Genomic DNA, 26,028 nt, shown 5'->3' with positions numbered 1-26,028 from the left:
GACACACCGGTGTCAATGTGTTCTTTTTTCCATTTCCAGGAGTGTACTTAAACCTAAGGACGTCACACACATCCATACCCGAAGCAGCATTCGAACCTGCGACCGTAGCAGCAACACGGTTCCGAACTGAAGCGTCTAGAACCGCTCGATCACAGCAGCCGGTTGCAAGTAGTCCACCTAGCACAATGATTCTGCGTAGGGAGTAAAAAATGATGGGGTACAGTGTTCTAGCAGTTCCCTCTAAACCACAAATTTGTGCAGTTAGTGATAAGTAACGCTTGATGTAGTGTAAAGAGCGACGCCACTGGACGGTGAATGATTGGAATCGACTTATTTTGAGTGATGAATCACGCTATACCCAAAGGCAATCCCCTGGATTTGCTGAATGCTTGGAGAATGTTAACTCTTCATCACGCGTAGTGCCAACAGTGGAGTACGGAGGGCGTGATGTTACGATGTGGCATGGAGGTTGTTTTCATATTTGGTCTGTGGTCTTCTTATTGAACTTACGTCGCTAAATGCGGATGGATATGAACACATTTTACAATATTGTGTACTGCGTAAAGTAGAGCAACAGATGATTGTCAGTATGATAACGCGCACTGTCAAAAAGCACCATCGGTGGGGCAATGACTTATGGGTGGTAACATTCTTGTAATTCACTGAAGTGAAGTGAGAACAGTCATGGGGTACCTTCTAATATCGAGCCAGACGTCCATTTTCCCGGCTTAGTGCAGCAGCTAGACATGGCAAGGACTCAACATGTCGTCGGAAGCCCCCTGAAGAAATAAGGAGCCGTGCTGTCTCTATATCCGTCCATAATTACGAAAGTGTTGCCGGCGCAGGAATTTATTCACGAACTGACCTCTCTATTATGTCCCATAAATGATCGATGGAATTCATGTCGGGTGATGTGGGTGGCCAAATCATCCGCTCGAATTGTCCAGAATGTTCTGCAAATTAATTGCGAACAATTGTGGCCTGGTGGCATGGCGCATTGTTACCATGAAAATTCCATGGTTGTTTGGGAACATAAAGTCAATGAATGGTTGCAAATGGTCTCCATGTAGTCAAACATTACTGTATGCAGTCAATTTTCAGTTCAGTTTGACCAGAGGTCCCAGTCCATTACGTGTAAACACAACCCACACCATTGTGGAGCCTCCACCAGCTTGACAACATCTGCCTGTTGACAACTTCGGTCCATGTCTTCGTGGCGTCTGCGCCACACTCGAACCCTACCATCACCTGTTACCAACTGATATCGGGACTCATGTGACCAGGCTACGGTTTTACAGTTATCGAGGATCCAACTAATATGGTCACGAGCCCAAGAGAGGCACTGCAGGTGATGTGCTGTTAGAAAAGGCAATCGCTTCGGTCGTCTGTTGCCATAGCCCATTAACGCCAAATTTCGCCGCACTGTCCTTACAGATATGCTCATTGTGCTTCCCACATTGATCTCTGCTGTTGTTTGACGCAGTATTGGTTGTTCGTTAGCACTGACAACTTTACGGAAAAGCCGCTGCTCTCTGTCGTTAAGTGAAGGCCTTCGCCCACTGCATTGTCCATGGTGAGAGATAGTGCCTGAAATGTGGTATACTTGGCACGCTTCTGACACAGTGGATCTCGGAATATTGACTCCCCTAACGATTTCCTAAATGGAATGTCCTATGCGTCTAGTTCCAACTACCATTCCGCATTCAAGTCTGTTAACTCCCATCGTGATGCTATGATTACGTGGGACACCTTTTCACGTGAATCATCTGAGTACAAATGACAGCTCTGCCAAAGCACAGCCCTTTTATACGTTGTGTATGCGATACTACCTCCATCTGCATATGTGTATATCACGATCCCATGATTTTGTCACCTCATTGTAGACTGTCCTGCCCAGAGTCCCTACCTGAACCCAGGGGCATACGTTTGGGATGAACTACACCGTCTACTTCACTCCAAATCCTAGCTTCCAATATCACTAACTTCTCTGGTTTCGGCGCTTTAGGAAATATGGGCTGCCATTCCTCCATAGACACTCAGACAGCACATTGATAGTGTCTGTAGAGCAAGCTGTGATAAAGGCGAAGGCTGTAAACACGCGATATTAATGTCTACTAATAGGTGGCCGGGTACTTTCGATCAGATAGCATTTACTCGGTGAGCTGCTTGATGGTACGTATCGGAGAGTAGTTCGCGTACCACTGTCTGACCACCTCCCCGACCTCCCTCCCCCCCTGTGTTTAGCACACTGGACTCTCATTCAGGAACACAACAGTTCAAACCCCCATCCTGCCAGCTAGATTTAGGTGTTCCGTGGTTTCCATAAATCTCCTAAGGGAAATGCCGAGATGGGGCCCAAAACGGCACGGCTTATCTCTTCCCCATACTTCCCTAATCCCAGTTTGTGCTCTGTCATTAATGAGCTCGTCACCGAAGTGATGTTAAAACTCAAATCCTCCTTCCTTCTTCTTCGTGTTATTTCCCTCTTTCCTGTTACAGTTGTGAAGTATTACTTCCTGGCTGCGCCTGTATTCTCTTCCCGTGGCGATCGTTTGCGCTAAGGTAGGTGTCCTGGGGTAGGAAGGGTCCTCCAAGATGGAGGTGATAGGGTGGTCCTTCCCTAATCCCCCTAAATGGGATATGGAGGGCGGATGTTGCTACTGATAAGAGCGAGCCAGCCAATCAGCGCCCGACCGGAAGGGCGTCGCCGCACCGGAAGGACCTTTTGCAGCGGATCGCGCCCTGTTAAAACTTGAGCGCGAACCTCAGCGGCCTAGCGGCAGCGGCTGGTACTCGTTTCAAGGTCACCCGCCTTGCGCAACGTCATGCGGCTACTAAACACAGCCATGCATGAATACCCACCCACCTCCCCAGGAGTCGGAACTCCCGCACCCTTTAGAAGATACAGATGCTTCAGTAGCTGATACATTCTTTTTTGGGAAAATAGGTTCTTTATTAAGCATGATAATATACAATAACATCTCCTTGTACATCAATTACACCTTCCAAAGCACCACTTATTTTACACCATACATTAAGTATCAAGAGGCTAGCTGAAGGGCGAGTGACTTTCCAAGGATGGCACATGTTCCCCCGAACCTATTGAAGATGAGCTTTTGGAAAACCCAAGCTGGGATGTTAAAACACTTCGAGGGGCACTTTTGTACATCACGAGATTGGAGAGTGGGCTGGAAACCCCCGTGGTATCACGTCGTTGACTATGGAGGGCGCAGCTGACGTGTTAAAACCGTCGGTCATTTGTGATCCTTCATGATCAACAAAGTTAAATACGGAAATAGTGCAGGAATAGTACATGCATTCCTGTGTAAGGGTGTGGAATTCTATTTAGGTCCTTCACTGTTTTCTACGCGAATGATGCCTTTTAGTAAGCGTGTAAGCAGCAGCAGACTCAGTTGCTTACTGTTACAAAATGGCTAATCAGGAATGACTGGATGACAAATGTTAGAATATGGGACCATCCATAACTAAGGAAAACTTCCATACCGTCTATATGAAAATTAAAGAGGGCTTTGGAGAAAAGAGAAGCAGTTATATGAATCTAAATCTACATCTACATCTACATGACTACTCTGCAATTCACATTTAAGTGCTTGGCAGAGGGTTCATCGAACCACAGCCATACTATCTCTCTACCATTCCACTCCCGAACAGCGCGCAGGAAAAACGAACACCTAAACCTTTCTGTTCGAGCTCTGATTTCTCTTATTTTATTTTGATGATCATTCCTACCTATGTAGGTTGGGCCCAACAAAATATTTTCGCATTCGGAAGAGAAAGTTGGTGACTGAAATTTCGTAAATAGATCTCGCAGCGACTAAAAACGTCTTTGCTGTAATGACTTCCATCCCAATTCGCGTATCATATCTGCCACTCTCTCTCCCCTATTACGTGATAATACAAAACGAGCTGCCCCTTTTTGCACCCTTTCGATGTCCTCCGTCAATCCCACCTGGTAAGGATCCGACACCGCGCAGCAATATTCTAACAGACGACGAACGAGTGTAGTGTAAGCTGTCTCTTTAGTGGACTTGTTGCATCTTCTAAGTGTCCTGCCAATGAAACGCAACCTTTGGCTCGCCTTCCCCACAGTATTATCTATGTGGTCTTTCCAACTGAAGTTGTTCATAATTTTAACACCCAAATACTTAGTTGAATTGACAGCCTTGAGAATTGTACTATTTATCGAGTAATCGAATTCCAACGGATTTCTTTTGGAACTCATGTGGATCACCTCACACTTTTCGTTATTTAGCGTCAACTTCCACCTGCCACACCATACAGAAATCTTTTCTAAATCGCTTTGCAACTGATACTGGTCTTCGGATGACCTTACTAGACGGTAAATTACAGCATCATCTGCGAACAACCTAAGAGAACTGCTCAGATTGTCACCCAGGTCATTAACATAGATCAGGAACAGCAGAGGTCCCAGGACGCTTCCCTGGGGAACACCTGATACCACTTCAGTTTTACTTGATGATTTGCCGTCTATTACTACGAACTACGACCTTCCTGACAGAAATCACGAATCCAGTCGCACAACTGAGACGATACCCCATAGGCCCGCAGCTTGATTAGAAGTCGCTTATGAGGAACGGTGTCCAAAGCTTTCCGGAAATCTAGAAATACGGAATCAACTTTAGATCCCCTGTCGATAGCGGCCATTACTTCGTGCGAATAAAGAGCTAGCTGCGTTGCACAAGAACGATGTTTTCTGAAACCATGCTGATTACGTATCAATAGATCGTTACCTTCGAGGTGATTCATAATGTTTGAATACAGTATATGCTCCAAAACCCTTCTGCAAAGGCCGGCCGGTGTGGCCGTGCGGTTCTAGGCGCTACAGTCTGGAACCGCGTGACCGCTACGGTCGCAGGTTCAAATCCTGCCTCGGGCATGGATGTGAGTGATGTCCTTAGGTTAGTTAGGTTTAAGTAGTTCTAAGTTCTAGGGGACTGATGACCACAGATGTTAAGTCCCATAGTGCTCAAAGCCAGCCTTCTGCAAACCGACGTCAATGATATAGGTCTGTAGTTAGATGGATTACTCCTACTACCCTTCTTAAACACTGGTGCGACCTGCGCAATTCTCCAATCTGTAGGTACAGATCTATCGGTGAGCGAGCGGTTGTATATACACTCCTGGAAATTGAAATAAGAATACCGTGAATTCATTGTCCCAGGAAGGGGAAACTTTATTGACACATTCCTGGGGTCAGATACATCACATGATCACACTGACAGAACCACAGGCACATAGACACAGGCAACAGAGCATGCACAATGTCGGCACTAGTACAGTGTATATCCATCTTTCGCAGCAATGCAGGCTGCTATTCTCCCATGGAGACGATCGTAGAGATGCTGGATGTAGTCCTGTGGAACGGCTTGCCATGCCATTTCCACCTGGCGCCTCAGTTGGACCAGCGTTCGTGCTGGACGTGCAGACCGCGTGAGACGACGCTTCATCCAGTCCCAAACATGCTCAATGGGGGACAGATCCGGAGATCTTGCTGGCCAGGGTAGTTGACTTACACCTTCTAGAGCACGTTGGGTGGCACGGGATACATGCGGACGTGCATTGTCCTGTTGGAACAGCAAGTTCCCTTGCCGGTCTAGGAATGGTAGAACGATGGGTTCGATGACGGTTTGGATGTACCGTGCACTATTCAGTGTCCCCTCGACGATCACCAGTGGTGTACGGCCAGTGTAGGAGATCGCTCCCCACACCATGATGCAGGGTGTTGGCCCTGTGTGCCTCGGTCGTATGCAGTCCTGATTTGGCGCTCACCTGCACGGCGCTAAACACGCATACGACCATCATTGGCACCAAGGCAGAAGCGACTCTCATCGCTGAAGACGACACGTCTCCATTCGTCCCTCCATTCACGCCTGTCGCGACACCACTGGAGGCGGGCTGCACGATGTTGGGGCGTGAGCGGAAGACGGCCTAAAGGTGTGCGGGACCGTAGCCCAGCTTCATGGGGACGGTTGCGAATGGTCCTCGCCGATACCCCAGGAGCAACAGTGTCCCTAATTTGCTGGGAAGTGGCGGTGCGGTCCCCTACGGCACTGTGTAGGATCCTACGGTCTTGGCGTGCATCCGTGCGTCGCTGCGGTCCGGTCCCAGGTCGACGGGCACGTGCACTTTCCGCCGACCACTGGCGACAACATCGATGTACTGTGGAGACCTCACGCCCCACGTGTTGAGCAATTCGGCGGTACGTCCACCCGGCCTCCCGCATGCCCACTATACGCCCTCGCTCAAAGTCCGTCAACTGCACATACGGTTCACGTCCACGCTGTCGCGGCATGCTACCAGTGTTAAAGACTGCGATGGAGCTCCGTATGCCACGGCAAACTGGCTGACACTGACGGCGGCGGTGCACAAATGCTGCGCAGCTAGCGCCATTCGACGGCCAACACCGCGGTTCCTGGTGTGTCCGCTGTGCCGTGCGTGTGATCATTGCTTGTACAGCCCTCTCGCAGTGTCCGGAGCAAGTATGGTGGGTCTGACACACCGGTGTCAATGTGTTCTTTTTTCCATTTCCAGGAGTGTAATTGCTAAGTAGGGAGCTATTGTATCAGCGTAATCTGAAAGGAAACTAATCGGTATACAATCTGGACCTGAAGACTTGCCCGTATCAAGCGATTTGAGTTGCTTCGCAACCCCTAAGGTATCTACTTCTAAGAAACTCATGCTAGCAGCTGTTCGTGTTTCAAATTCTGGAATATTCCATTCATCTTCCCTGGTGAAGGAATTTCGGAAAACTGCGTTCAATAACTCGGCTTTAGCGGCACAGTCGTCGGTAACAGTACCATCGGTACTGCGCAGCGAAGGTATTGACTGCGTCTTGCCGCTTGTGTATTTTACATACGACCAGAATTTCTTCGGATTTTCTACCAAATTTCGAGACAATGTTTCGTTGTGGAACCTATTAAAGGCATCTCGCATTGAAGTCCGTGCCAAATTTCGCGCGTCTGTAAATTTTAGCCAATCTTCGGGATTTCGCGTTCTTCTGAACTTCGCATGCTTTTTCCGTTGCCTCTGCAACAGCGTTCGGACCTGTTTTGTGTACCAAGGGGGATCAGTTCCATCTCTTACCAATTTATGAGGTATGAATCTCTCAATTGCTGTTGCTACTATATCTTTGAATTTGAGCCACATCTCGTCTACATTTGCATAGTCAGTTCGGAAGGAATGGAGATTGTCTCTTAGGAAGGCTTCTAGTGACACTTTATCCGCTTTTTTAAATAAAATTATTTTGCGTTTGTTTCTGGTGGATTTGGAAGAAACGGTATTGAGCCTAGCTACAAGGACCTTGTGATCACTAATCCCTGTATCAGTCATGATGCTCTCTATCAGCTCTGGATTGTTTGTGGCTAAGAGGTCAAGTGTGTTTTCGCAACCATTTACAATTCGCGTGCGTTCGTGGACTAACTGCTCGAAATAATTTTCGGAGAAAGCATTTAGGACAATCTCGGAAGATGTTTTCTGCCTACCACCGGTTTTGAACAAGTATTTTTGCCAACATATCGAGGGAAGGTTGAAGTCCCCACCAACTATAACCGTATGAGTGGGGTATTTATTTGTTACGAGACTCAAATTTTCTCTGAACTGTTCCGCAACTATATCATCGGAGTCTGGGGGTCGGTAGGAGCAGCCAATTATTAACTTAGTTCGGCTGTTAAGTATAACCTCCACCCATACCAATTCGCACGGAGTATCTACTTCGACTTCACTACAAGATAAACCACTTCTGACAGACACAAACACTCCACCACCAATTCTGTCTAATCTATCTTTCCTGAACACCGTCTGAGACTTCGTAAAAATTTCTGAATATTAAGAGCTCAGCTGAAAAACCAGTACTAAGTAAAGAAGGGGAACTTGGAAAGTGGATCGATTTTGTAGAGGAACTATACAGGGGAAATGAAGTTGAAGGCAATATTACAGAAGGGGAAGAGAACGTAAATGAATTTGAGATGGGTGATATGATAAAGCTAGTAGAATTTGACAGAGTACTGAAAGACCTGCGCCGAAACAAGGCCCTTGGAGTAGACAAAATTTCCTCAGAACGGTTGATACCCTTGGGAGGGCCAACCATGACGAAACTATTCCACCTGGTGTGCAAGATATATGAAACAGGGGAAATACCCTCAGACTTCAAGAAAAATATAATAATACCAATCAGACAGAAAGCACGTGCTGATGGGCGTGAATATTGCCAAATTATCTGATTAATGAGTCATAGCTACAAAATACAGACACAAATTATCTACAAGAGAATGAAAAAACTGATGGAGGCCGACCTCGGTGAAAATCAGTTTGGATTCCGGAGAAATGTAGGAACACACGAGGCAATAGTGACCCTACGACTTACCCTCGAAAATAGCTTAAAGAAAGGTAAACCTAAGTCTGTAACTTTTGTTGACTTATACAAAGCTTTTGCGAATGTTCACTGAAATACACTCTTTGTAATTCTGACAGTATCATGGCTAAAATACAGGGAGCAAAACGTTATATGCAACTTGTACAGCATCCAGATGGCAGTTATAAGAGTTGAAGAGCATGGAAGGGAAGCAGTGGTTCAGAAGGGAGTGGGACAGGGTTGTAGCCTATCAACGATTTTATTAAATCTGTTCATTGAACAAGCAGCAAAGGAAACCAGGGAAAAATTTGGAGAAGGAATTAAAGTTAAGGGAGAAGAAATAAAAACTTTGAGGTTTGCCGATGCCATTGTAATTCTATCAGAGACAGCAAAGGACTTGGAAGAGCAGTTGTTCGGAATGGGCATTGTCTTGAAAATAGGATATGAGATGAACATTAACAAAAGTAAAACAAGAAAGCAAAACGAGGGTAACTGAATATACTCAAATTAAATCAGGTGATGCTGAGGAAATTAGACTAGAAAATGAGACGCTAGAAGTGGTGGTTGAGTTTTGCTATTTGGGCAGTAAAATAGCTGATGACGGCCGAAATGGAGAAGATATAAAATGTAGACTGGCAACAGTAAGAAAAGCGTTATGAAGAAGATAAATTTGTTAAAATTCAATATAAATTTAAGTGTTAGGAAGTCTTTTCTGAAGATATTTTCATGGAGTGAAGTCTTGTATGGAAGTGAAAAGTATACAATAAGTAGTTCAGAGAAGAAGAGAGTAGGAACTTTTGAAATATGTTGCTACAGAAGAATGCTGAAGATTAGATGGGTAGGTATAGATCAGCAGGTACAGAAAAGAACTGATGAGAAAAGAAATTTGGGGCACAACTTGACTAAAAGAAAGGATCGGTTCTGAGACATCAAGGGCTCGGCAATTTATCAGCGCAGGGAAGTGTGTGTGTGTGTGTATGTGTGTGTGTGTGTGTGTGTGTGTGTGTGTGTGTGTGTGTGGTGGGGTAGGGTGAGGGGGTAAAATTTTAGAGAGACCAAGAGATGAATACACTGAGATAATAAAATACATAGGATAGCGATAAACATATATACAGATGCCGGTAGTATCGTGTACACAAGGTATAAAAGGGCAGTGCGTTGGTGGAGCTCTCACTTGTACTAACGTGATTCATGTGTAAAGGTTTCTGATGTGCTTACTGTAGCACGACGAGGGTTAACAGAATTTGAACGCAGAATGATAGTTGGAGCTAGACGCATGGGACATCCAATTTCCGAAATCATTAGGGAAATCAATACTCAGAGACCCACAGTGTCAAGGGTGTGACGAAAATGCCAAATTTCAGGCATTACCTCTCACCACGGACAACGCAGTGGCCAATGGCCTTCACCGAGAGTAGTAGCGTTTGCGTAGGGTTGTCAGAGCTAACAGACAAACAACTCTGCATGAAATAACCGCATAAATCAATGTGGGGTCTACGACAAACGTATCCGTTAGGACAGTGCGGCGAAATCCGGCGTTAATGGGCTATGGCATCAGACGACAGACGCGAGAGCCTTTGCTAACAGTACGTCATCTGCGGTGCGACGAATGGAAAACTATGTCCTGGTCAAGTGAATGCCGATTTCAGTTGGTAAGAGCTGATGATGGTAGGGTTAGAATGCGGCACAGACCTCATGAAACCATGGACGCAAGTTGTCGACGAGGCACTGTGCGTGCTGGTTGTGGCTCCACAATGGTGTGACCTGTGTTTACATGAAACAGACTGGCTCATCTGGTTCAACAGAACCCATCATTGACTGCTAATGGTAATAGTTCAAATGGCTCTGAGCACTAAGGGACTTAACTTCTGAGGTCATCAGTCCCCTAGAACTTAGAACTTCTTAAACCTAACTAATCTAAGGACATCACAAACATCCATGCCCGAGGCAGGATTCGTACCTGCGACCGTAGCGGTCGCGCGGTTCCAGACTGTAGCGCCAATGGTAACGTTCGGCTGCTTGGAGACCATTGGCAGCTGCGAGCGAATGGTTTGGCCACCCATATAGCGTGACATAAATCCCATCGTACATTTATGATGCAGAATCAAAAGGTCAGTATGTACACAACTTCCTACACCGGCAACACTGTCGCATTTTTGGACGGCTGTAGAGGCAGCATAGCTCAACATTTGTGCGGGAGACTTTCAACAACTTGCTGAGTCCATGCCAAGTCGAGTTGCTCCACTATGCCGGGCAAAAGGAGGTCCGACACGATATTAGGAGGTATCTCACTACTTTTGTCACCTCAATGTACAGGAAGCAGTTATTTTTGGAATGAAGAGGCTTGCACAGGACAGAGTAGCATGGAGAGCTGCACGAGGAAAGAACAGAAAACACCATTATCAGTATTTCACTCACCATTGAGACTATCGACACTAGTCTGAAGACTATATCTAACGTCAGCGTGTAAGTGTGTGGCGTGCTGTTTCTTTCAGTCGTTTGCACCTACTTTCGGAAAGTGAGTCTTTCTGTTTCTTTTAGGGTTCCTTCCCTTAATCTTTAAAAACGGAACTATTACAGAACCACTTTGCTGTCCGCCTGTCTGTCCGTCGCTCTGCCGAGGTCTCTGTTTTCCAGGAACGATTATAGGTATCAAGTTGAAATTTATTTCAGATTCTAAGGTCTACCGTCCCTTGGCGGCGTAAAAAAATTAAGCTTCTAAGTCAATGCAGTCAAAGGGAACGGCCGGTTGCGTCTTATATTTTCATACTCACAAACTCACTAATCAGAACCTATAAATGAATTATCTGTATATGTAATTAAGTTTGTACGGAACCCTCAGAGCGCGAGCCCTAATCGCTACCCTCAGCTGTTCAATTTATACACCGAAGAAGCAATGATGGAAGTAAAAGAAGGGTTCAGGAGTGAGATTAAAATGCGGGGGGAAAGGATATGAGAACGATGAGATTCGTTGATGACATTGCTATACCATGTAATGAGCACACACTGTGGACAGAGATTAAAGCTGTGAAAAACGAAAGTGATGAGATGTATCAGAAATTAACATAAAAATTTTGGACCGCTAAGCAGGCGAGGTGAGACAGCTATGCTACCTTGATGGCTCTGAGCACTATGGGACTTAACATCTGAGGTCATCAGTCCCCTAGAACTTATAACTACTTAAACCTAACTAACCTAAGGACATCACACACATCCATTCCCGAGGCAGGATTCGAACCTGCGACCGTAGCGGTCGCGCGTTCCAGACTGAAGCGCCTAGAACCGCTCGGCCACACCGGCCGGCTATGCTACCTTGAAATAAAAATAATATATGACGAGCGAGGCAAGGACGACATACAAAGCAGACTAAAAAAGAGGGCATCCTAGATAAAAGCAGTCTATTAGTAGCAAACATCGGCCTCAGTTTAAGAAAGAAATTTCCGAGAATGTACAATTGGAAAACAGCGCTGTATGGGCGAGCACCAGGGACTGTGAAAAATCCGGAAGAGGAAAGGATCCAAGCATCTGCGATTGGTGCTATAGAAGGATGTTGAAAATTATATGAACTGATAAGATAAGAAGTGAGGAGATTCTCCGCAGATTCAGCGTAGAATGGAACACGTGGTAACCAAGAACAAGGGACAGGATGGTAGGACATCTATTAAGACATCAGACAAGTTCCAGGCTACCGCCACTATCAACATCTCACTTAGTTTGAAAGAGATCGTATAATTGGGTTATGAGAAGCTGGATGTCCTTTTTGTGATACTGCAGAAAGACGTGGCAGGAATGTAACCACTGTACATGATTACTGGCAGCGGTGGTCATGAGAATGCACGGTCACAAGAAGACTGTGCACTGGGTGGCCAAGAGACACTGCCAGTAGGGAAGACCATCGACTTTGGAGTACCGCTCTGGTGTATCGTAATTGCATCTGAAGCAGCAAGATGAGGAGCAGTTGGCACCACAGCGACACAACGACCTGTTAAAAGTCGGTTACTTTATGAACAGCTCCGAGCCAGACGCCCTTTAGCACGCAACTACCGCCATTTGCGACTTCACTGGTGTGAAGCGAGAGCTCATTGGAGGGCAGGGTAAAGGTCTATTGTGTTTTCTTATTGAAGTTGTTTCCGCCTCGGTGCCAGTATGGCCGTGTGTTGGTTAGGAGGAGGCCAGTTGAGGGCCTGCAACCAACCTGTCTGTGTGCTAGACATACTGAACGTGCACCTAGACTTATGGTCTGGGGTGCCATTTCGTATGACAGCAAGAGCAGTCTCGTAGCTGTCCGACACACCCTGGCAGCTAATTTGTACGTCAGTGTGGTGCTTCGACGTGTTGTGCTGCCATTCATGAGCAGCGTACCCGGTGGTGCTTTTTCAACAGGATAACGCTTGCCCACGTACTGTTCTTGTTACCCTACAAGCCCTACAGTGTGTCGACATTTTGCCTTGGCCTGCTGGATCATCAGATCTTTCTCCAATCGAGCACATATGGCGTATCATCGGACGACGACTCGAACGTCATCCACAAACAGCATTATGCCTGACAAAGGCACAGGCATGGAACTCTATTCCACAAACTGACATCCGCCACCTGTACAACACAATGCACGCATGTTTGGATGTTGAATTCAACATTCTGCTGGTTTCACTGGTTATTAATCTACCAGCATTTCACATTTTCAATGGCTTATGTCGCGCTTTCATTAACCTGTGATCGTGCAATGTCAATCTCTTAAATATGTTACGTAGGCAAATGTAGTCCTGAAATTTCATTACCCTATATTAATTATTTTTTGGTGTTCCGATTTCTGCCGTCATTATACACTACTGGCCATTAAAACTGCTACACCAAGAAGAAATGCAGATGAACGGGTATTCATTGGACAAGTATATTATACTAGACCTGACATGTGTTCACATTTTCACGCAATTTGGGTGTATACATCCTGAGAAATCAGTACCGAGAACAACCACCTCTGCCCGTAACCAGACATTTTCAAGTGGTGAATGTGCTGGCCAGGGCAGCAGTCGAACATTTTGTGTATCCGGAACAGCCCGTACAGGACCTACAACATGCGGTCGTGCATTATCCTGCTGAAATGTAGGGTTTCGTAGGGATCGAATGAAGGGTAGAGCCTCGGGTCGTAACACATCTGAAATGTAACGTCCACTGTTCAAAGTGCCGTCAATGCGAACAAGGGGTGATAGAGACGTGTAACAAATGGCACTCCATACCATCACGCCTGGTGACACGCCAGTATGGCGATGACGAATACACGCTTCCAATGTGCGTTCACCGCGATGTCGCCAAACACGGATGCAACCGTCATGGTCCGCAGCTCGTGGTCGTGCGGTAGCGTTCTCGCTTCCCACGCCCGGGTTCCCGGGTTCGATTCCCGGCGGGGTCAGGGATTTTCTCTGCCTCGTGATGACTGGGTGTTGTGTGCTGTCCTTAGGTTAGTTAGGTTTAAGTAGTTCTAAGTTCTAGGGGACTGATGACCATAGATGTTAAGTCCCATAGTGCTCAGAGCCATTTGAACCTTTGAACCATCATGATGTTGTAAACAGAACCTGGATTCATCCGAAAAAATAACGTTTTGCCATTCGTGCACCCAAGTTCGTCGTTGAGTACGCCATCGCAGGCGCTCCTTCTGTGATGCAGCGTCAAGGGTAACCGCAGCCATGGTCTCCGAGCTGATAGCCCATGCTACTGCAAACGTCGTCGAACTGTTCGTGCAGATGGTTGTTGTCTTGCAAACGTCCCCATCTGTTGACTCAGGTATCGAGACGTGGCTGCACGATCCGTTACAGCCATGCGGATAAGTTGCCTGTCATCTCGACTGCTAGTGATACGAGGCCGTTGGGATCCAGCACGGTGTTTCGTATTACCCTCCTGAACCCACCAATTTCATATTCTGCTCACAGTCATTGGATGTCGACCAACGCGAGCAGCAATGTCGCGATACGATAAAACGTATCGCGAATCGCGATAGGCTACAATCCGACCTTTATCAAAGTCGGAAACGTGATGGTACGCATTTCTCCTCCTTACATGAGGCACCACAGCAACGTTTCACCACGCAACGCCAGTCAACTGCTGTTTGTGTATGAGAAATCGGTTGGAAACTTTCCTCATGTCAGCACGTTGAAGATGTCGCCACCGGCGCCAACCTTGTGTGAATGCTGTGAAAAGCTAATCATTTGCATATCACAGAATCTTCTTCCTGTCGGTTAAATGTCGCGTCTGTAGCACGTCATCGTCTGGGTCTGGGGAGGGGGGGGGGTCATGACCCCGCGGTCTCAGGATCCGCCCATGCATGGAAGTGCACGATAACAAGAGGCATCTTCCACCAATTTTTGTAGAAAATTAGCTAACTGTACTGCAGTGAACGAGACGGACTTCACAAGGTTTGAAAGAAGCAAGTAAATTATATTTTTTTCCGTAGAAATTTGAAATAAATGTTTTTGTGTGACTTTTTCCTTTCTTGACGTTGAACGCAATCGTGTTCTGTTGTGTGTAGATTATCGGCGTAAGTAGTTAGGAGCTAGCAGGAGGCGGAGTAGGAACTGTTAAGTGTATATATTCCGCTACTGTGATCGGATCTCGGGAGCTATCTGAAAATAACTGGATTGTTACAGGGCTTCAATTAATGATACCGGAGAAGTGAGAAGTTTAATCCTGTCTCACAGCTCAAAACAAGACTGACACCCGTTATTTATACTTAATTCGTAAGAAGAGTAGTGCAGAGAATAAATTCATGTCTGTCAATTAAGGTATCGGCCAAATCAGCGGATTAGTGCGTACAGTGATTTGTCTCGCGCGCCGTACGTAATCAAGAACGGGCGACATCTGGCCACCGTCAGAAGTAAGACTTCACAGTCTCTAATACACAGGGTGTTTGTTTTAAATTGAGACTACAAAATATCTCGAAAAGACGCTCGTACGAAACAAAATCTTCTGGGTGAAAAGTTAATATTAGGAAAGGGGACATGGGTCTGTGCTGCAACTGGCCGTCTCCTAACCACTTCTCCTGCATGGACTGGGTCAACTTTGTATTTTCAAATGGGAACTCCTTATTTTTACTGCGTGTTCGGATTCTACGCCGAAACTACGTACGTTTTACTCAAACCATTGTTTCCCATACGTGGTAGATGGCGCAGTAATCGACAAATATCAAGTGAATCTGTTTTTGCAATTAAAAACAGACGCATTTGATTCTACGTTTCATTTAAGATATAAATGAAAACTTTTGTTTTCTAACGATTGATATATTTATGTTAGAAATTTACTTTAGTGTTGCAAATGTGACTGTGCAGTAGAAATAATACGGCTAGACATTGGCATTCCTGGAAAATAACTACTTGTATGGTTACGTAATTTGCTGTTCCCTATGGGGTTGATTTTAGTGAATCCCCAAACCATCGGAATGCTTGACTTCTGTGGCCACCTACGAACCGAGCGAGGTGGCGCAGTGGTTAGCACACTGGGCTTGCGTCCAGGGGACGTCGGTTCAATCCCGCGTCCGGCCACCCTGATTTAGGTTTTCCGTGATTTCCCTAAATCGTTCCAGGCAAATGCCGGGATGGTTACTTTGAAAGGGCACGGCCGACTTCCTTCCGCCGGCCGAAGTGGCCGTGCGGTTAAAGGCGCTGCAGTCTGGAACCGCAAGACCGCTACGGTCGCAGGTTCGAATCCTGCCTCGGGCATGGATGTTTGTGATGTCCTTAGGTTAGTTAGGTTTAACTAGTTCTAAGTTCTCGGGGACTAATAACCTCAGCAGTTGAGTTCCATAGTGCTCAGAGCCATTTTGAACTTCCTTCCCTAATCCGATGAGACCGATGACCTCGCTGTATGGTCTCTTCCCCAAAACAACCCAACCCAACCACCTACGAACCCCGCCATCAGGGTGGCTGTTTCCATCCAACCACCGTAACTCTCGCACTGGCCGCAACGGGGCTACCGACGGAATACAAACACATCCATTGCAATAAGGTAAAATCTCCATGAAGTGATAGCAGCTGGCGCACCTGCCATGGATACTTACCGAAATCAAGTACCCCAATGGCGTGAGGCAAGGGGAATCATCGATATTAAACATCCCGATGGGAACAGATAACTCGAACACTTCGACAGTGGTCAAGCGGTGCAAGGCTGTTGCTCCGTCAACAAGGTCAAACATTCCATAGTGACCGTATCAACAAACCTGTCTCCCGTTGGGAGAAATGTGACTATATAGACATTCAGAATAAAGATGTGTTAATAACGTTTGCTTTATTTAAAAAGTTTTGAGTTTTCACATAAAAAATCGAAGGCATTACTTTTCATCACGCTCTCGCACGGACTAAAAGCAAGGGTCCAGCCTTTCAAAAATCTTTTTTTAAAGACAAGTTTCATATAGGCAGTTACATTTCCAAATGAATGGTGTAAGCCGCGCGGGATTAGCCGAGCAGTCTTACGAGCTGCAGTCATGGAGTGTGCGGCTGGTCCCGGTGGAGTTTAGAGTCCTCCCTCGGGCATGAGTGTGTGTGTTTGTTCTTAGGATGATTTAGGTTAAGTAGTGTGTAAGCTTAGGGACTGATGACCTTAGCAGTTAAGTCCCATAAGATTTCATACACATCTGAACATTTTTTGAATGGTGTAAAATTGAATATAAGTCAGTATTAATCAGTTATATAGCACATGTGGACAACATTGCAAATTTCCCCATTCTATTGAATTGACCATCAACATTACATAATGCAACTGCTATTAGGCGATAACAGGTGAAATAAAAATACTCAGCGTATTTTTAAGTGTCCTACATTCGTAGATAAGGCGATACTGTTCAAAACTCTAAGTCCCATAAACATATGTCCAGGAACAAATATTTGTTTAAATGTTTTATGTTATTTGTGTCGAAAACACACAGTGCCCGGTAGTGTACCGTGTCTCCATTTTTACATTCGTTGCTCATTTCTAATTGGTTATGTTCGTTCCTGTAGTCTTTTGATTGTGGAACCCGCCCTGATAGCGGTGAGTATTTAAGCGCCGCTTCCGGGACAGTGATGTGCTCTGGCCTCGGATTGAAATCCATGGACGGATTAACGTAGAGGGTCGGTGTGCCAGACAGCCTGGATGTGGTCTTTAGGGGGTTTCCCACTACACACCAGGTGAATATCGACCTGGTACCCAAGTCCCACCTCAGTTACACAATCCGCATATATTTAGAGAACTTTCGCGCACTTCCACTTGAATAACGCTACACGCAGACAGTTCGGGTACATACACTCGTCATGGGGAATAGGGGGAGAACCTGGTGGCGACAGGAGGGCATCCGATCACCCTTTAAATCAAAGATGCCAAACCTGTTCATTACCATATCGATCGTGCGCGGATGTGGGCCAAAAGAACAAGAAAAAGTAGTAGTCTTCTGAAAATGTTGTCAGACGCAGCACTTACAATTACCTCCTACATCAGCCATTCATTACATATAGTTTTGAATTTATATTCTCATCAAAACAGATTTCCTAATTCTGCGATTCTGCAGAATTTGAACTGTGTGAACAGTGAAGTGGAACCTATCGTTCCCCGCAGGAAATAGCAGTTATGTTATTCTTCTGTGATTTAGTCACATTCCATCAACAACAATATTCAGCAGGTTGTGCCAGTTACTTGCAGACATAAGATTATTTGCAACAAACACATAGGATTGTGGAAAACCTCGTAAAATTCGCAACCCGAATGTGAAGATACGAGTGTTCAGACGAGTAGATGATCCTGAAACAAGAGTAAAAAAACAAACTAGAGCTACTGAAGGCAGGAACCGTGCTCTTGCGTTGTCAAAAATGGTTCAAATGGCTCTGAGCACTATGGGACTCAACTGCTCAGGTCATTAGTCCCCTAGAACTTAGAACTAGTTAAACCTAACTAACCTAAGGACATCACAAACATCCATGCCCGAGGCAGGATTCGAACCTGCGACCGTAGCGGTCTTGCGGTTCCAGACTGCAGCGCCTTTAACCGCACGGCCACTTCGGCCGGCTCTTGCGTTGTCAATTCTGCACGAGCACTTACTTTATCCGTATCACTTAGGGTAAAGCGAGAGATGAGGCTTATTTAGAAAGTATTGCCTAAATCCTGTAAAAAAGCCTGTGTAAAAAAAATAAATGCTTGCCAAATGTTTGTCAAACGTTTCTTGTCTTTGACAAAAAGTTTGACCGAGCGAGGTGGCGCAGTGGTTAGCACACTGGACTCGCATTCGGGAGGACGATGGTTCAATCCCGTCTCCAGCCATCCTGATTTAGGTTTTCCGTGATTTCCCTAAATCGTTTCAGGCAAGTGCCGGGATGGTTCCTTTGAAAGGGCACGGCCGATTTCCTTCCCCATCCTTCCCTAACCCGAGCTTGCGCTCCGTCTCTAATGCCCTCGTTGTCGACGAGACGTTAAACAACACTAACCTCACCTAACCTTTGACAAAAAGTTTGCCTTTAAAAACACATAAATGAAATTGGAAGTTTAAACAGTGTCTAAAAAGACTGTATATTGTCATCACTCCTCCTAGGGTAGATAAGATAACTATTATAAACGCGTGTTGTAACTGATACAAACTTAGAAATTCAATGAAACTGTTCATAGATAGGTGCCTAAACAAACAAAGAAATTACGAGAAAGAAAGAATTTTTCTACATTTTGTATACCTGTAATTTTTGCTGCTGTTTAATTTCTTGCACAAAGCGCATATATTTTGTTGTAAATTAAAAAATGGTTCAAATGGCTCTGAGCACTATGGGACTCAACTGCTGAGGTTATTAGTCCCCTAGAACTTAGAACTAGTTAAACCTAACTAACCTAAGGACATCACAAACATCCATGCCCGAGGCAGGATTCGAACCTGCGACCGTACCGGTCTTGCGGTTCCAGACTGCAGCGCCTTTAACCGCACGGCCAGTTCGGCCGGCTGTGAATTAAACAATCATCACGAAACCACCGTTTGCACACAACACATCGTAACCAACCAGCTTCAGATAGAGTTTCATATTAAAGTTCCAGACATTCCACACATTCGTCTTGATTGAATTCCTCTGACTGATCACCGGAGTGGAGAACCATTTCCTGGTCGCTGTTATTAACTGATGATGACTCTAATTCCATTCTTCTCTGTGCCTTCTTGGAAACTCCTGTACGTTTCATTGAAAACCGAGATTCACTTCTCTGTGTTTTATATGGAATTTTTGGCAAGCTTCTTGTTATTTTTTTCCTTGTTCTCTTCTTTACTTTTCTGTTTGGCAACTAAGCTGGATCGGTTATGTTAAAAGCACTTTCTTTCCTTTTTGAACCAAATAGTTTTAAGTCTGAGGGAATAGTCCAGGTAGTTCTTAGAGCCTTGGATGGTGTTAATTGCGCATTCTGGCTGGTATAAGATACAGGTAATGCAAATAAGGATTGATTTACTAACGACTCATTACCAGAACTTAATGTGCTTCCACCTCCCTGAGGAAAAAATCCGATCAGGAGCATGAGACAAGGAATCCACATTAGGAGAAGGTATTGAAGTACTTGTACCTGTTTGAGTAAAAGAGGAAACAGAAACATGATGGCTCTGAGCACTATGGAACTTAACACCTGAGGTCATCAGTCCCCTAGAGCTTAGAACTACTTAAACCTCACTAACCTAAGGACATCACACACATCCGTGCCCGAGGCAGGATTCGAACCTGCGACCGTAGCGGTCGCGCGGTTCCAGACTGAAGCGCCTAGAACCGCTCTGCCACACCGCAGAAACATGAGATGAGTAGGGTTTGACTGGAGAAGAATGATCAGAATGGTTTTGGTCACATGATGAAAGACAAGCGGAATCTGGAATAGCGTCCATATTATGTCCATCGATACCTATAGCTCCAAATGCTGAAACGCTATTATGCCATTCTGAACATTAGCAAATCAAAACCATACTGAATTCAATAATTCCCCAAAATGATATCTGGAACTACTATTGATGCCTTTGTTCATCCTCATGAACTTCTGGCAAGCGTCTTTCCAATACGTCTTTAGTAGTTTGAAAGTAACATGGTCCATCCAGTGGCTGAAGATAATGTGTTGTATGACTCGGTAGGCAGACTACACTGATGTGATCATCTCTCGCTACTTCTAGGAAATTGGCGCTGTTCATATGCGAAGCATGGCTCTCGAACATGATAAGAAACGGTTTAGTAACCAATCCACGAACAAGTCTACCTTAATGTAGCTGACTGAGGCCACATTTTGATAACTATCCCCGGAGGTGGCTTCCTTTGAAATTCTGGTTTGCTGTACACACGCCTTCTTCATGCAGTACGGGGGAAAAAATAGCCTTTTGCATTACAGCAAGTTATAAAAGTAACTCCCTCGGCTTTATCTGACAATGTTGCTACTTAAACATCTTTTCTACTCTTACAAACAATCACTTGTCCAGAGACATTGTTCATCTAGAGTCTAGTTTCATCAGCATTCCGTAAGGACCCAGGTTTGTCAAGAAGATTATTTACCGTCAATACTTTGGTCATATCCAAAGTAATCAGATACTACTTTCCTGCTCATGAGTTCTGCTCTTGGCAGAAACAACCTTCGCTTTCCTTATACAGGGCTCAGGATTTCTTCTTAAAAAGGAACTATTCTGTTTTACAGCTACTAAGTTGCTACTAACAGACTGGTGCTGCCACACACCGGCAAGTATGAAAACAGAAAGTGCGTCTTCTCTCCTACCCACGTAAACTCTGCTAGCTTTACCCTAGAGCCTGTGTGCTGTGTAAGCCTTCAGGCCATACCATCACTATGTCAGACTGCAGTTCTGGAAATGGATTCTAGTACGATGCGCTGACTGCAGGTTACAATTTGCATTTTATTTACGGATGAAGTGGGTTTTTCCCAGAATGGGATGTCTGCAGCTCGTGGTCTAGTGACTAGTGTTGCTGCCTCTGGATCCACAGGGTCCCGGGCTCGTTTCCCGGCCGGGTTGGGGATTTTCTCTGCCTGGGGGCTGGGTGTTTGTGTTTCCATCATCATCATCGTTTGTGACTGTGGTTAGATCGGACTGTGTAAAAAATTGGATTGTGTAAAAATTGGGAATTTGTACGGGCGCAGATGAGCGTCCCCCAAACCCAACATCATCATCATCACCCAGAATGAGATACTAAATTACCACAATGAACACGAACTGTCAGATATAAATTCTCGAGAGATCATGGTAGCAAGGCATTAGGCTCACTTTAATATTAATATATGCGCAGCAAGTGTGGGTGATCAGCTGATTGGACCATACATACACTTTACTAGACAAAATTGCATTTGCTGTTCATTACCAATATCTGCGTGACGTGTTATCCACACTATTGGAGAACGTTAATCTTGTAGAAAGAAAACGGATGTGATTTATTCATGGTGGGGCACCACCCCATCTTCTATTCCTCCTACTAGATGCGACAACACGCAACGCAAATGTTTACTCAGCAATAGGTTGTTCGAGGAAGACCGCCAGCATATCCTTGCCGTTCACTTGATCATAGTCCCTTGGATTTCTACTTGTGACGAACTTTAAAGGCACTTTCATATTCCACACCTATCTAATATATGCACCTGTTGCAAGAACATGTTTCCCATAGTTGTGACCAAATCATCTGAGAGCAGATAGGTGCTTTCGAGTAAGTTTGAATAAATGCGTCACTGGTTTCGTGCCACGTCAGGTTTCTATGTAAGCTCAAGCCTTGAGAAGGTGGCTGAAAGACGTATAAGAATGAATAGTAACCACATTGAACATCATCAGTAGTGTCAACAGGTAGATGGTAAATGTAGGAGTCCGCAGCTCGTGGTCGTGCGGTAGCGTTCTCGCTTCCCACGCCTGGGTTCACGGGTTCGATTCCCGGCGGGGTCAGGGATTTTCTCTGCCTCGTGATGACTGGGTGTTGTGTGATGTCCTTAGGTTAGTTAGGTTTATGTAGTTCTGAGTTCTAGGGGACTGATGACCATAGATGTCAAGTCCCATAGTGCTCAGAGCCATTTGTACCATTTTTAAACATAGGACAGAATGCACCATATCTGAAGAAATATTTACTTATTGACATATAATTGTAGGACTTTGTTTCTAGTTTTGACCAGTACTGTAACCTGTAACAAATTGGAAAACGTTTTTGAATACAATGTATATAAAAATCTCTAGTTTTAAAAATCATTGAAATAAATGTTACTTAAAATAATGAGTGGGAAAATGATGAAGTAACTGTCATTAGGGTACATTACTGCATCTGTGGCATCACAGCAGTTTATCTGTTAACTGCCTAAGCAATACATGAAGCTGTTCATAGTAAAGGATTTTACACACACACTTAAAAATAATGATTTAATAGTTTTTGTTAATCACAGCAGAGATTAAGCAGAAGTTACATTTTCAGTATTATATTTTTCTTTTTCCAGAGAAAGGAAATATTATAAGGAAAGGAATCGCAAAACATTGATTTAATAATGGTACCAAAATTACAAACAAGAGAAGGTTTATATATAATTCAAGGTCAGTTATATTTCATTAAAAAGTGCTAGAAGGGGTGACAGGTAATGTTATATTAGTGTATTTCGTGTTTTGGTAATCCTTATTTCGAGCAGTTATTGTGGTATACGACATAGGAGATCATTAATACAGGCTTTGTGATTTTGTGTCAGCTATTTGAACCTGTATATCATTGTCAGAGATGAATGCAATGAACTAATATATAAAATAACCTGCAATGAGGTTGAAATGGGAAATTATATTGCACCAATTGATGTGGCACATTGGTGAAGACACTGGCCTCGCATTTTGGAGGATTGCATTGCATATCCCTCTCTAGCCTTGCAGATTTAAGTTTACAATGTGTATATGCAACGTATCCTCGTTTTCATTACAATATTCTGAATCAATTATTATGTAAATTTTCATGTGTACTATTTTAATCTTTCTCTTACGCATTATAAATTTTGAACTTGAAAAATAGTGTCTTGCAGCATTGTAGACCTATTTTATTGCTAATGTGCACATAACTGCTTAGAAAATAATATACTCACATATTCATGACCGTACATCTTGAATAATTGTAGAAAAATATCCTCCATGTATCACAGGCTTAACAGTTGGTATTACTAATGAAATTATGAAAAAAGACGTTTTGTGAGGTTTTAGTGAGTGCTTTTCTATGCATCAGTGTTTCAAGATTTTTAATATTTTTGGTTCATTTCGCTTTCAAGAAATATACAATAATTAAATTTTTATTGATTTGTGCGTTTATTTTTGCACTGTTTACAGTTCATTGCTCCAAGTGCCAAGGAAATGGAACAGTGGGTAACTGCGATATGCCTGGCTGGGGAGCAGGAGCAGTCTTCAGTTTCTCCACTCAGCGCTGACCAGGAGCTGTATGATGATGTAAATGCAAAGCCCGCAAATAACCACGAGCAAGAAGAAATCTATCACGTTATTTCAGACATCTCTGGTAGTGACAGTGTTACAGTCCCATCGAGGAAACCAGTGCCTTTACCAACATGTCGATCCCCTGAACAAAATTCAGTTTATGACGATGTCTCTTTCCGTTCGGAAGAATCGACATATTACAATCTTGTGGGCCAAGGCTTTAGAGACAGTGGTCCTTATGAAGAAGAGATTTATGATGATATTGGTAACTTTGAAAGAGTGGGAAGTGTGAGACCTTCTCCTACAAAAGAGACAAGTAAAGTGGAAAGTTCGAAAGCTTCTCCTACTAAGGAGACAAACAGTGGTAGCCAAATTCAACAACTGATACAGAAAATGGAAAAATCTTTCAGTAATAGGAAACTTCCATTAATGAAACAGCAAATTTTTCACCCGGTGAAGCTACCATCAGAGGGTGATACAGGCGGAGAGCTGTACGAACCTGTGGAACACATAGACAACCAGACCACTAGTCAATTTGCCCCGCAGTTACCTCCAAGATCTCATTCCGCCTATACTTAACGAGGCCTCAGGCAAACTACCTGTGTATGAACACACAACATTTCAATAAAAAATGGTGCCAAAAGTTTATCTTATTCTCATATTTTTCACACGCTCCAAAATGCTCATTCAAATGGACTGGATATCTCCATGATTATATTTTCTAAGCCTCATGCTTGTCTGAAAAGTTTTGAGTAATTATAATGTCCCATTCTTCCCTTACGAAGAAAACAGGATTTAAATATTTAATATTGAGACAATAAGCCTTTATTTATGTGAAGTAGTATTAATGTGAACCATTTTTAAACCTTTTTTATGTATTTTACTGTAAGGATTTTTTTCAAACTGAAAAACTATGTCTCTGTTTGTGATTTCTACAAATGTATCTGTAGAAAAACTGGAAAAATACTCTGTCTATGGAAACGTCATTACATAGTACACAATATGTTTAAACGGAGGAATAATTTGGATTTTTCAGTTCATTTTTATTTTTGTAAGTATTGTCCATAGTTCGTTTGTAGTAATTTATTTTATTTACAAAGTTTTTGTGTTGTCCTAGATTAAGGATAAAGAAATGTACAATACAGGTTACATCACTGAGAAACCATTAAATATTTTTGTATCATAAAAGTGTGTAATGGTGTCTTTACAGTCCTCGTAATTACTTACTACTTCTGACACACAAAAGTCATCTGCAAAACTCTGGTATTGTAGAAAACACTAACTATTAAGTTATTAATTTACAAACGAAATAGCACCAGTCACTGCCGTGTAAAAAATTCCTGACTCACATTTATAGCATTTCTGTGTCTGTAGATGAATCTACACTGGTGTCCAAAATTAAAGCAATAAACCGAAATTTTGCAAGGTTGCGTTCATTTTGCCACAAAACAGTATAATCAGGTGATAGTAAAGCAGAAGTAATATAAAGAATACAGAACGGAAATAGCTGCAGCATGCATAACGGCAGACAAAAACGCTCTTCGTTTTTTCCAACTCATCGGATTTACACAGACATTCCGACAACTGTCAATGCGCTCAGTATGGGGCGTTACCATCTCCGGCAGCAATACAGGGCTGACAAACGACGTGGCATGCTGTGAATAAAGTCATCAATCTCATGTTGAGGCAATAACGCCTATTCTTCCTGCAGCACTTCTCGCAAGTCTTGGAGAGTGGTTGGTGGATGCTGACGTGGTGCAACCCGTGTCCCTAGTGCATCCGATGTACTCTATGGGATTCGATTCGGGAGAGTGAGCAGGCCGCGGCATGAGTGCAATATCTTCAGTTTCCAAGAAAATGTCAACCACGTGTGCTTTGTGAGGTCGAGCATTACCGCCCAGCAATACGAATTCTGGGCCCACAGAATCTGGCAACAACCACACATGAGGTCCCAAGATCTCTTCACGATAACGTGACAGCAGTTAAACATTGCCGACTTAACCGTACAATTTCGTGAAGGGTGGTCAACACAATTCCTGCTCACAACGTTAGGGATCATCCTCTCGGTATCAGTCTCTTTCCACAACGGCTGGGTTCCGAAATCGTGTTCCACGTTCCCTCCAGATGCAAATCCCTCGAGACTCACTGTCCAGACCAAATCGGGACTCACCTGTGAAAACAGTGACCCACTGTTCTACCGCCCAGGTGACCTGTTGACAGCTCCACTCTAGAAGTTCCCTTCTGT

The 26,028-nt window shown here is 44.2% G+C and overlaps 1 protein-coding gene across 1 annotated transcript in view; it reads left to right on the top strand.

Annotated features, from left to right (window-relative positions):
• The window catches only part of LOC126249393 (src kinase-associated phosphoprotein 2-A-like), a 221,949-nt gene extending 196,978 nt beyond the window's left edge, over nt 1-24,971 (top strand). The window contains exon 4 of the mRNA XM_049951046.1: nt 23,682-24,971. Coding sequence (XP_049807003.1) covers nt 23,682-24,362 — 681 coding nt within the window. The 3' untranslated portion in view covers nt 24,363-24,971. The remainder of the gene's footprint in view (nt 1-23,681) is intronic.
• Nucleotides 24,972-26,028: the final 1,057 nt, after the last annotated feature.

The sequence above is a fragment of the Schistocerca nitens genome, chromosome 3 (genome assembly GCF_023898315.1).
Source record: "Schistocerca nitens isolate TAMUIC-IGC-003100 chromosome 3, iqSchNite1.1, whole genome shotgun sequence".
Lineage (NCBI taxonomy): Eukaryota > Metazoa > Arthropoda > Insecta > Orthoptera > Acrididae > Schistocerca > Schistocerca nitens.
Note: the sequence above shows the minus strand (reverse complement) of the source record. Positions and strands in the feature narration are given on the sequence as shown.